General features: G+C 37.4%; 1 protein-coding gene across 2 annotated transcripts; it reads left to right on the forward strand.

Moving 5' to 3' along the window:
* The first annotated feature begins 2,155 nt into the window (after positions 1-2,155).
* Positions 2,156-13,430, forward strand: igfals (insulin-like growth factor binding protein, acid labile subunit). Of its 2 annotated transcripts, none has more exons than XM_085404343.1 (2): positions 2,156-2,403; positions 11,202-13,430. In XM_085404343.1, exon 2 carries the CDS (start codon positions 11,207-11,209, stop codon positions 12,941-12,943), a length of 1,737 nt encoding a protein of 578 aa, XP_085260469.1. In that variant the 5' UTR covers positions 2,156-2,403; positions 11,202-11,206; the 3' UTR covers positions 12,944-13,430. The 2 variants fall into 2 exon arrangements, with proteins under 2 accessions (XP_085260469.1, XP_085260468.1); XM_085404342.1 differs by lacking the exon at positions 2,156-2,403 and adding an exon at positions 10,642-11,064.
* Positions 13,431-13,432: the final 2 nt, after the last annotated feature.

Here is a 13,432-nt window from a genome sequence, read left to right on the forward strand (position 1 = left end):
CTCAATAATTCCCATCATTTTTATCAATCATTACTCATAACAGTAACAGTACACCAGCTTCTAGCTATAATCACACAGAGTAGAGTGCATATTTTCAACATGAGTGGTAACAATGTTTCAGTCCTTTACAAAAACTACTCAGCTATCAGAACTTCATCTTTTGGGCTATGTCCTCAGAGAAGTCATCAGCATCACCAAAGCCCTGGTGTTCATATCGATTTCTTTTTTGCTTCCTCTTCTGAGCTACACTTTTTTGCTTTGATTGTGTAATTTAAAATACAGCTGTGCAGGCTAACTACTCTATAAGACATTCACTGAAAAACAAATCTTTGCTTCAACAGCTTCAACAGATCTTCCTCAAAACATTTTAGAAAAGTATTAGTGGAATATAAAATGACTAAAAATAAATTCATAAAGAAAATAATCCTGCATAAAAAAAGTTAGCTGTGCATTAAACACACAGTATAGTGAAACCTTTATAAATCCACTTTAACATAATGCTGGCAATACAAGTATCCAGTGTGTTGTAGAGGAGGGGCCTTAACACATTAACATTAGAAAAATCTTGTTTTTCCCCCAATAAAATGATATTTATTTGAATTAGTTTCACTTCATATTTGTTATCTGATTTTCTAATCAAAAATCACCAGCAATGTAATAAAAAATAGATTTTTACCACTTTTAATAGGAAAGGAAAGAACAGACTCATGGCCCAAACTATATGTTGACCATGCAGCATTTTGACTTTATAGCATCCATCACCAAAATAATGAAAACCTGTTTAGGGTTAGATTAACATCCACATGTTTTTTTTTACATATCTACTGAGGGTTAACTCAAAACAACTATGAGGCCAAATGCATGCGTGCAACTTCAGCTTTGTGTAGCACGTGACAACAACCTAACCAGTATCCTAAAAAAAGTCAGTGGCGACTCAATGAATGCATCAAAAAAGCTTATCCGATATTACTGTTCAGGATAGTGACATCAGCAGGCAACGTTCAGAATAAGTACTTTTAGACTATCTGATTAGTAACTGTTAGTATCTAAGGTCACACTAGCATATTCGCAGAATCTTGACTAAGACCCTCTTCTCATGTGATAATTTTCAACCTTATCATCAAGCTCACCAACAACAGGCTAATAGAACAGTTGACTGATGGTTTGAAACAGACTTACTCAGGTGCTCTGTGTGGCTTCAGCAGCAGACAAAAGACGCAATTATAAGAATGCAATTATACAATGAATGGATTGTGTAAGCCCTCTCTGCTTCCACACCAGTAGTGATACAATTCTTGGGGTTCATGAAATGTGCATTGCTGGACTAAAGGGAAGTTTAACATGTCTTATTCAATTACTCAGTTGATTTGACTTCTGACTGCAGAATCGGTTCCCATAACAATTACATGCATGAGGACATACATACAGTCATACATATCTTTTATGCGCACAGTAAACAGAGAGGAACTGTGCCAGTTTTTTTCCCTTGTGACTGCAATAAAAATAGGAGCCCAGTGAGAAGCTTCAGATGACAAGCTGTCGAGATTTCATAGTCGCTGACATGACAAAGTGAACAGGCTGCATATTCTGCTGCAGATGCATTCAATATGAGCTGATGCTTATTAAAAAAAACAGCTGATAACTACCTTTTATGAGTCATAAAGTGAGGAAATGTGGGCGATTTCTGTATTTACAGGAAAAATGCGCTTGTGGCATTTAAATGAATACAATTGGTGTTTTTTAAGCAACAGCAATACAGTGAAGGTGTTCTTTGGTTTGATGTACCTGGAGGGCTGAGGCATTTTGAAATATGCTACACTATAGTTAAGTATTTATAGGTTCAGTTTAAAGAGCATTACAATACCAGTAGATGTTTACTGGAGTATTGTTCTCATGACAATTCCTTAATGCAAAGAAGTCATGCAGCATTTCTAATGAAAAGGCAGCTATGTTAATTGAGAAAGGCCAGAAAAGATCACAACACATTCAGCTGTGCTGCAGCCAAGCTAGACGTTAAACGAGGAAGAAATTTCCAATTGCAAAGCAACTTAGCCTAGATTGTTGTGGAGCAAATGAAACAGCACAATCTGAGACTTTCTGAAGGGAGGTACACAGAGATTAGGAATGTGGAGCTCCTCTGAGAGATGCCTAGACAGCAGACAGAGACACAGGGAAGTCTTTCCTCTAGCTCAAGTCAAAAGAAAGGTCATTGTGTTATTTTGGGGATAGGCACAGTTGAGATACTCTGATTACCTCAGAGAAGCAATGCAAAACCTTTGGAGTTTGTGATAACTTGGGTTCATAGTGTTTTACCTTACTAATGAAAGTTGCTTTATTTCAGCTCCTCTACCAAATTTTGGGTGTTGTATTCCTGCACACTGAAGATTTGATTCAATCATAACGGTGAGTGCTGCTGTTTATGTTTTTTGTGCATAAAAGTAAGATAACATAATGATATCAGTGTGAACGTAAAATAATTGTAAATTCATTAATTTACCTAAAAGTTAAGATTTCACTAAATATGGAATTAACTGTATTATAAATGCATACTTGTGTTGTGCTTTCATGAAGATTTAAATACAGTTTTCTATCAGCCTTCTTCGTTTGTCCTACAGAGACTTACAAGACTTACATGAACCATTTTAGTTCTTTAATCCTCAAAGACCAGATTGCTTTTTCTTTACTCCAGTATTTTAGTGAATGTTCTTGCTTGTCATCTACTAAGAGATTTCAGTCAATCCAAAGAAAAGCATACGTGTGACTGTGAGATAAGTACACCTGGACCTCCTGTGTTGTTTGCGTGTTGGTCCCAAGTCACATATGAAATTCTAAGGAAAGTAAGTTTAAAAATATTACAGCTTTAAGATTTATATTTGATCGTTTGTTTCCCCACCTGTCCTTCAAACCTTGCTTATCCTTGGACCCAGGAACTGCCAAACCACTCCAGGTCCTTTTGGAATCCTTTTACAGACAGATTCCTTTTATTGTAGGGTCTACCTTACAATATAAAGAACATATAATTTTTTTTATAGTTTGTTACTTCTGAGCTTGAGTTGTTCCTCAGTTTGGGTGCACTTTAAATGGGCCAAGTCATTGCTGTAAAGGTAAAAGAGACACAAAAAGAAGCTTGGACTTTAAAAGTCCCTCTATTTCTGTTCAGCCATGTCTAACAATACCCTCTTGTACTTCAGCTGTAAGCACAGCAATTTTTAAGCATCTACAGAAACCATTTTATTTCTGAAATCTCTCCTTGAATGTACCCATGACACTTAAAAAACAAAAAACAAAATGAAGTCCTTTGGAAGCAATCTACCCTAATTGCATACTTAATAATAAATTGCAAATTATGAATCTAGCAATTATGTAAAATGAGAGTAAATGTAAATGTACATAAACTTAGAGCACTTGAAAATGTGTCTGATCCTCTGCGGAGTGCTTAGTTAATCAAGAAATGGCACAGAGAGGGGAGTGACAACTGAGAGCAAGCTGATGAATTTCAAAGTCCTCTGCAGCTTAATAATATCAGTGACTTTGAAAATGAATGCTTGGGAACCCTTTGGTTCACAAGAAAATTAAACCGGCTCCCAAATTATTCTGCAAGCTCAATCAAGGCATTCATCGATCCATTTTCTTAACCATTATTCCAACGAGGGTTGTAGAGGGGTTGGAACCTTTTTTTTTAGCTAACACTGAGCAAGAGGTGGAGTACACGCCATCACGAATTCTGTAAAATCAGCCAAGGCTACATGCTATTGTGTTTTATTTCATGGTTTACTTTTCCACTTGTACTAAAATTCAAACTTTCCAATAATTTGACATACTACCTTCAACACAACTCAATTCTGAATTGCACGCGGCCCATTAACATATATCTACTTACAAAGCTTTTCTGTCACCTGCAAAGACATCTTGTGTGTCTTTATGAGTTGCTCACAAAATATCATACCTCTCAAATATCTAACCTCATTAATTAAATGCCATTTCATGTACTGTTCAATCTAATGACAATGTAAATGAATGCCTAAATGAAGCAGGTAGTTACAGTAATGCAAAAGCCACCCTTGTCATTTATGTCTAAACTAATATACTGCCGTCACTTTAACACACTGACAAAGCTAGCAATGATATGTACCCCATTTCTGCAAAGTCCTCTGCAGCTTAATAGTATGGACTATTACAAACAAAATAACATATCAGCCAACTTCTATTGATCCACACACTTAGAAAGGGAATTTATTTTGATGATAATTTATATTTTAATTCCCTACAGTTCGCTCTAAGAGTTAAAGAAAACAAAACAAAGATATTTCACTGCATGCATATGAAATAAGAAGGAGAAAAACCGCGTCCCTACACTGCTCATTAACAATAAGTGACAGCAGCCCATTACAGTAACAATTCTCTTTCAGGAGAGAAACAAAGCTAGAAAATTACAGCCCCAATAAAACAAGACGGGAAAAAGCAGCTTTATATTTCTCCAGAGGAGCATAGCAGTTGGCAGAATTCAAAAGGCAGAAACAGAACCCATGTTGTCAGCAAAAACGAGCTCTTCTGCAGTGAAACTACTGTTGGACTAGTTAATAATTCATTTATCCACTGTCTGTAAGGAATTCTGACTGTAAAGTAAATCTGAAGAAAAAGAAGCGCATGTTGCGAGTTTTTACCAATCTAAACTGCTTTGAGATGCTCTTAGTTTTTCCCAGTAATCCCAGAATAACATCTCTTTATCCAGACATTAGGCAATTCAACTGCTGAGGCCCAGTTATTAAAGTTTTAAATAAAGTAGTAATGGATTGTTTTGGAATTAACCTCTTTATTTGATGAGGTGCCACTATTTTGGGGCCTGAAAAAAAGTTCAAATCAATGGGCCGTTTTGGTTGCTTTGTTTCAAGAAAGACCTCAAGGATGGTCTATGGGCTTGTTAATAGTATAAAGACATACTACGTTTCCTTATATGAAGGGCATACTAAGAGTGAGTATATTCACTCTGAAATGATTAGCATGCTGCACAGCTGTATCACAACAAGAAGGTCTTCTGTTCAAATGCACTGGGTTGTTGGAGCCTTCACCGTGCCTGCATGGCTTCTCTCTGGGTACTCCAGACTCTTCCTGCAGTCCCAAAGTATGCAGTTAATGGGGTTAGTTTAACTGGTTGATTGGTGTTGTCCACTGTTGTGAGTGTGAACTGGTTGCCCCTCTCTTTGTTTTAGCTCTGCAATGGATTGGCAAACAATGTAGAATCTTGCCTTTTACCCTTTAAAGCCCTCTCATGGCTGTATGATAAAGCCAAAGTGATATCTATGTGCTATAAGCTGTCTAAGAAAAGGAACTATTAAAATATTTCCATTGTCCCATAGGCACAGTGTTATTTTTTTTATTATTGACCTACACTTCTATCCACATTTATACACTCTACTGCCTTAAATGTAGAGCAGGAGCTGTGGGCTACAGACTGTTAACACAAAACCAGTTCTATTGTCTTGCCCTGACACACATTTTTGACTTGACCTACGTACAAAGACAGGAGTAGATAGAAAAGCATCTTACGTGTTTTACCACTTCAGGAATATATATTGTTTATAAACTGTAAGATGACCACTGAAGCATCTCAACATTGTTGTTGAAGATTAAATAAAAGGCATGTCAGGAAAGTTTGCAGGACCAACTGAAAGAAGGAAACTGCCACGCGTGAAGGTTTCTTACTGTAGTGTGACAGGTCCAAAGATATAGTAAATGTCACAATAGCGATGAGGACTTGAACGAGAGAGACAGTGCAAAGAGTTTTTGTTGTTAAGAAGTATGAAGATAAGAATGTAGAATTCTTTTCAAGGATGCAGTACAGGAAATTTTTGATTCTGGCAGAAAGCTTTGAAAGGCGCCAATTTCACTGTCAATTGGAGAACTGATGTGACATGCACAAACACGCTGCTAAAGTTGCTGAGTAAAGGTAAAGTTTTGGCATTTTTTAGGGAAATGTCTCCTCAAAAAAATGAACATGAACTACCAGAAGACACTCTCCATTAATAATAGCATGTAGGAAAAAAACACAATCAAGATCGGGTCTGCGGCAACTTTTCAAAGCCAACTTTTAGGAAGCATGCCGAAATTGCAGACAAGCCGACAACTAACATTAGACAAAGGAGATCAATGATATGTCACTATTAATGTTGCTCCACCTGCGTCTGGCCCACAGGCCTCCAAAATTGGACCACAATACAAGTGAACCCACTGCAAATCAAATCCATACCCTTCAAACAGCATTCACCAATGCATTTGAAAGGGAGGTTATTACAAAGTCCTTATAATGTTTGATATGTAGCTTTATTAGTAATATATAAAATAGCTAATATACCTTTATATTTCCATTTTTGGGTTACGCTGGTCACATGAAGTTGCATTTACTCATGTGAAGATAAAAAAAAAGGTATAAATGAAGAAAAAAATGAATGAGAGACCTAAATGAAGCTTCAGATTATCTGCATTTCTACAGGGATTCAGGAGCTGCTTTTCTTCCCTCCTCTCAATGAGATCCAGGTCTCTTCCCAGTTGCCTAATTCACACAGACATTAGTGTTTGGTTGTGTCTCTTTCACCTGTCTTCTTCAACTGACATTGTCTAGCTGTTTCAGTTTCATCCTGGATCCCCTGAGCATAGCTAAATGGGCAGGATGACAGTGAGGGGAAAAAAATGAGAGCGTTTCAATGGAGTTTCATTTCAATTCAGAGCTTTTTCTTTGATGATATATAAATTGACATGTGTGATAGCAGTTTACTATAAATCAATTTAACCCTGAAGTAGCCAAACTATTTTTTCACCTTGTCAGGATTCTTGTCTATCACTGCAAAACATTTTCTTTCTTTAATAAATAGAAATAGAAGGGCATCAGGTGTAAAAAAAGCAACAAAAAAAAGCATTTAAATAAAAATAAAAAGCATTTAAATAAAAGCTTTTGCAGCAATAAATCTTTAAGTACTCGAGGTCTGCTAGCCAAGGTTTACTGCAAGGCATTCATTATAATGTTAGATAAAATATACTTGTCGCATCTTGTACATATTGACAACAGTTCTAACCAAAAACCTCATTTGGATTCATGACTCTATCAGACCTCTTACCCCTGATTTTCAGTCTAAGCCTCGTCTAATCTGGTATACATAAACTTTTGTTTCATTTCCCTTCCTTAAGGATGGCTTCTTGACAGCCACCCTTGACATTAGATGGATCAGCTAAAGCCTGTGATTCATCTCTCACGTCATGTGTCTGGTTTCTTGCTTGATCATTTCTATTTCTATGGACATAATCTTCAGATACTGTTCATCTGCTGTACACATTCATTTAGGTCTGATACTTTTCAGCAAATAGCTCTTTAGAAATCACCTTGCTGGTGCAAAAATACAATTTTATATATGTCAGAGTGTGTTATCTTAAACTAAATATATGGGAACAAAGTATATTTTTGTAACAGGCGGCATGTAAAAAAGCATAGATAGGCATTCGATTGGCTATGGCAGCACACATCCAACGGTTACAATGTTACAATAGAAATCTAATCTGGGTCCTCAGCTGCATGATTTGGTCACATCATCACAGTCAATTACCAAAAAATGGCCAGTTCCAGCAGATTCCAGATGTGGACACTGAGTCATTGAATTCTCTTTCCTCCTTGAAAGCAGCAAGTTGACTGTGAGCCCTGGGTGTTATTAATAGCCACTGCAGGGGTGTTGAGGGTCTTTTTACTGTCAAAGGGTGAGGTGGCAGCGCTTTCAGAGCAGTACTGAACCAAAGGCAACTGAACAATGATTTAAACTCAGATAAAACACGTTTCTCTTTTATTAATTTGTTTTTAAAATGTAAAGGGAGGAGTGCAACAATCGACCAGAGGATGGCAGTGTTGACTGTCACTCCATATGAAGCTCTTATATATGTTTATCGTTATGTGTCGCTCCAACTTTAATCAGAGACAAATCAAACAATTTGGGTCACTAAAGTCTCTCCACTTCCCTAATAGCAGATTATAAGAATAAGAAAAGAGATCAGTTATTTAACCTTTCTTTAGTAGTAAAAAGTTATTTCCCTGTTACAGCAACAGAGCACAGAAATGAAAGTGCTCCTTTTGGCTGTTTTCCACTGTGTTATGTGCAACAGATGAGAGCAGCAGGAGGGTCCAACATTATTCATGTCCTGAGGCCCACTACAGCAGCACAGGAGGAGTAATCTTTGGTTTTACAGCTTGTTTTTTTCTTCTTCTTTTGATAGAGCTATTTCTTCACCGAAGTTACTACATTCAGCTGGTTTTTATGTACTTCTCTTAGACTCGTTTTAGAATTCTGGTGGTTTTTGTCTGTCATTGCTTTTCTAAAATGAAGCAGTTAATACCGCACACAGTCTTTTTAGTGTTGGCTTGTCACATAGCGTTTTATGTTTGAAAAGACAACAAGATAAGTTGTGTGGTTTCAAAGGTGAATCAGCTTGGACTGTGAATTGAATACCAGCCAATTAAACAAAAAAACACAGAGAAAAAACAAAGTACTAAAGTCTGAGTCATAATCACTTTAACAAGCACAGCAACAAATTTTCATCTTCACTTGCTAAATAGGCATGTTTAATTGTTTTTTACTGTGATGTTGAAAAAGTGTAGGTCATTGGATGGGATGAGAGTGACTAGATATATGTGTTTTACTGTTAATGATGTACAATAGACAGATAGATGGACAGGCAATGTAGAATAGTATATATTTCCAAAACAGTTAAACCTAATAAAAATCCCTGAAAACCCAGTTCAGTTTAAACTTGTATGATTTCTGTATCCAGATAATGACAAAAGTCTAAGTTAAACAGGCCTAACATAGCTGCAGCAGGATAAGCCTGTGTGTTCATTAGCTACAGTGTATGTGTTCTAATACTTTATCTCTCTAACTGGCAATCTCAATTATTGGCAGAGTAGCAGAATTAATATTAGTTTTAACTCGGATCAGCATCCAGCTGCTTAATTTAGATTGACTTCTTGCTTTCTAGCCAATTTATCTGCTGCTAAACAATTAAAAAAATGTATATAGAGTTATTTGAGAAAATTATTCTTCCTTAAACAAGACAAAGCCCAGTCAAAATACTACAACCACAGCGACAGGCTTTCCCGCTCACTATTAAGATGCCTCTCCTCCACCAAGTGAGCTCATAGCAACCGACCAAGCTGGAAACCTCTGTGTATGCCACAGAAGGAGCCAATCAGAGGTGTTTGTCAGCGATGCAAAAATCAAAGAACAGCTCGCTGCAGCAGCCATTCTCCAAGTTTTTTTTTCTTTTCATGTCATTTAAAAGAAAAAAAAGAAAGAAATTGACTTCAGAACGAGAAAGCTGCTTTCCACGGTTGATCTAGTGAAGCCTAGAAAGACACAGCAAAATCCATAGATCTGCTTATCGCTGCTGCTCATACTCTATTAAGCATTAACCATTTTGGTTAGTATAGGAAAGGCTTCCACAGATGAAGACAGTGCTGTTTGACCAAGATTAAAACAGCAAACCAGCAGTGCTCTCTACTGGCAAGAGAACGTTTTAATGCTGTTTATCTCTGTACACTCTGCAGCCTTTATCAGAGTTGCAGGCATGACAAAGGTTTCAGTCAGGACACATGATCCTTTCATATGAGAAATATGGAGTGCATTTCTTTTCAGCGTGGGACATAAAAGTATTATTATATACCTAAAAAACGATGTGTAAACTCTAACTTTGTGCCACATGTATTAATCAATACAAATGTCTATTAAAGATCATTTAAAAATGTGTATTTTAGATCAAATATAAAATAAGACTACAATACACACACCAAGCTCCATCTGATTTAGATGAATGCTGGAATAAACATAACTATCACTGATATTAACATATAAATCTGCCAGATGTAATTATCAACAACTGAAGAAGGCTGTGCTGCACATCACGTACACTTCTTAACAGATAATATTTTGCTTATTTGTGGAATGCAGCAGTGGACAATATTTAGCAAATAGTCACTATATATGTAATATAATGTGTCTTCATATTGTTAAAAATTCAGTGTTGGAAAATCACCCAATTAAATTAAATCAAATGAATGAGTAAGCACACAGTACTATCTAGATTTGCTTGGACTTCAGAGCTTTAGCATGGTTCTCTAAAGATCTCAGATATGAGGAAAAAGAGCAAACACAAAGTTAGTCATTACAGCCATTGATAAGGAAATTGATCTCTGGAACTGACCCCATCCTACATTATGAACTTTGTGAATGAAGCATTTCTGGCACTGCTGTCAGTTTCTATGTCACATGCAGCTTTTGTCAAAACACATACATCTTAATTTTTTTCAAATATAACAGCTTTGTTCCAAAAGTATTGTTCAATAACAGATGACAAAATGTTATTGCATATTTAATATGCATATGATGTATGCTTCCAAGTTTAAGTTTGGAAGTGAAATATATGTTCAGTCAGTTTATCCTTAGACAAATGTTCCTTTGATAATGGGTTACCTATAAGCAGGAAAAAAAACAAAAAAAACTGAAAAATGTCATAAATTCAGTCAATGGCTCAGTGCACTGTGTAATCTTATCTCTTTAACACTGTATCTCAGTTAAAATCTACAGTAAATGCACTCAGTGGCATGACTCTGCCAGCCACCTGGGCTGACAATATTTTAGAAAGCTTACAAAGAAATGAGATACATAAAAAGAGAAATTTCAGCACAGCAAAAACCGCAGAGAGGAATGGAAAGTCTAAAATATTCTCATTTTGCAGACTTTGTTATTATTATGCTATTATTATGACACTGAAATGATCAGTATTGATGCTGGGAAGAAAGGTTTAGAAAGCCCAACTGAAAATTCTAAGAAAAAGTACATGAATAAATGTACTTACTAACAACTCTGATGGAAATGAATGGGTTAATGGTGCAGAAAAAGTAGACCTGACCAAAAAAAAAAAAAGAAGCTTGGGGGCTTGGTGGACTTTTCATTCAACATACAGTTGCACAAGGATCAGTCATTCACTATTACACAGGTTGTCTGCCTTAAATCATGACCTCTGAAACTCAAGGTAAATCTTTTCTGGCCTTTAACTATTAACAATTTTATAATTTAATGTTTATTTCTTATTTCTTAACCATATTTTGCATTCTATAATGAATTTATGTATTACATTTTTATATTTACATGTTAATATTCTCTCCACAGCTAGTATGCAAATCACTGCTCTGATGGTAGTCTGGATATTGGGAACATCACTGGTGTTTCCACAGTCAGACACAGCAGCTACAGAGAAGGTGGCTGAAGATCCCATTCCCTGCTCTAAGGTGTGCACCTGTCAATACGATGATTTCATCTCGGAGCTCAACATGTACTGCAGTTTTCACAACTTCACACAAGTACCAACTGACATGCCACCATCCACTTATTCTCTCTGGCTGGATGGCAACCGGTTTACAACGCTCCCAGCCGCAGCTTTTCGGGATTTGACCAACCTGGACTTTTTAAATCTTCAGAATGGCCAGCTGACGACTATTGACCCTCAGGCTTTCAAGGGCCTTGGGTCACTAGCACATATGCACCTTGAGCGGAATCGCCTCCGGGTATTACCAGGTACAGTCTTCCAGAATACACCCAACCTTGCTTCACTTAGTCTGCATAACAACCAACTCAGTCGCATTGAGGAAAGACTGTTTGCAGGACTCTCACAAATGTGGCTTCTTAACCTAGGTTGGAACTCATTAACGGTCTTACCTGAGACAGCTTTCCATGACCTGCAAGGTCTGCGAGAGCTGATACTCGCAGGAAACAGACTTGCTTACTTGCAGCCACAGCTCTTTCAAAACCTTGGTGAGCTCAAAGAGTTAGATTTGACAGGAAATTACCTGAAGGTGATCAAAGCCAACGTGTTTCTTAAACTAACTAAACTGCAAAAGCTTTACCTGGGACAGAATCAGATTTTAACAGTGGTCCCCAGAGCTTTTGCAGGCATGAAGTCACTTAGATGGCTGGATCTGACAAACAATAAAGTGACTTCTCTACATGATGACACCTTCCTTGGCCTGCACAATCTCCATGTACTTCGCCTTTCTCACAACTCTATCACTGGAATTAGGCCTAGAACTTTCCGTGATCTGCAGTACCTAGAAGAACTAAGACTGAGTTACAACAGGATTAGAAATCTGGGGGATAGGATCTTCGAAGATCTTGGCCATTTAGAGGTCCTAGAACTAGAACACAATCAAGTGCAGGAAGCACACGTGGGGGCTTTCACAGGCCTCTCTCATGTGGCTGTCATTAACCTTTCTGGAAGCTGCTTCCGCACTCTTCCAGACCAAATGTTCAAAGGTCTGCCAAGGCTTCACAGCCTACATCTGGACAGAGGCTGCTTAACTAAGATAACAACTCAAGCTTTCAGAGGACTGTCTGGTTTAAGGAGGCTATTTCTGCAACGCAACAATATTTCTGTTGTGGAACACCAGAGTTTTGTGGATATGGTAGGCTTATCGGGACTTGATCTGAGTTCCAACAAGCTGGGTGCTCTCACCACCCATACATTCTCTGGCCTCAAGAATTTGGAGTACTTGCTGTTGTCCAACAATGAGTGTAGACAGTTTTTGCAAAATGGCACAAGGCAGATTCTTCCAAGGCTGCGCTACCTAGACTTGAGAGATAATGCCTTAACAAGCTTGGCCCCAGACTTCTCTGATAATATAGAAAAACTATTACTGTCTGGAAACAGGTGGAAATGTGACTGCAGCAACCTCCCACTTAGAAACTACGCATTGAGGAAGTCACAGGTGATTCCTCGGCTAGTGGAGACCCACGCAGAAGGTGAAGAGCCTGATACGACAATCACCATATACAACAACATCACATGCACCAGCCCACCTCGCCTAGCAGGTCAGGACTTACGGGATGTGGACGGTGAACACTTCCAAAACTGCTAAGCTGCACTACAAAGACAGTTTTATGGAGCTGGTTGGTTAAAATTCTGCTATCAGCATTAGCATTTCAACATTGTAAATTACTTAAGTTTGATTTGAACATCAAAACTGCAATACTGAAATGTGTTTCATGTTCTTATATAGCTATTAACAGATAAGCTCCTGCCATCTCATGCTTTTACAGAAAATGCTATTTGTTTCTAAACATATCTGGATTCTCTTCAAAGGAAATCCCATGAAAACCAATATTCCTTTTGCTTCATTAGATATGTTAAATATGTGGTTGTGGTTGAATGTGATGACAGTTGGCAGATTGTCAACACTAGGAAAAACAAAATGTGATGCAGCAACTTCACAATGCTTTGTGACACATCAATTTATGTTAGTATTAGAGAGCATGATGGAATGTGAAGAGCTCAATTTGTAATACCTTTGCTGAAGTGCTTCATATGGATATGAGTTTGCCTGAGATATTTAATAAAACATTTCAAA

The sequence above is a fragment of the Rhamphochromis longiceps genome, linkage group LG4 (genome assembly GCF_057381845.1).
Source record: "Rhamphochromis longiceps isolate RC_006_pf linkage group LG4, R_longiceps_female_GT1.1, whole genome shotgun sequence".
Taxonomy (NCBI): Eukaryota; Metazoa; Chordata; class Actinopteri; order Cichliformes; family Cichlidae; genus Rhamphochromis; species Rhamphochromis longiceps.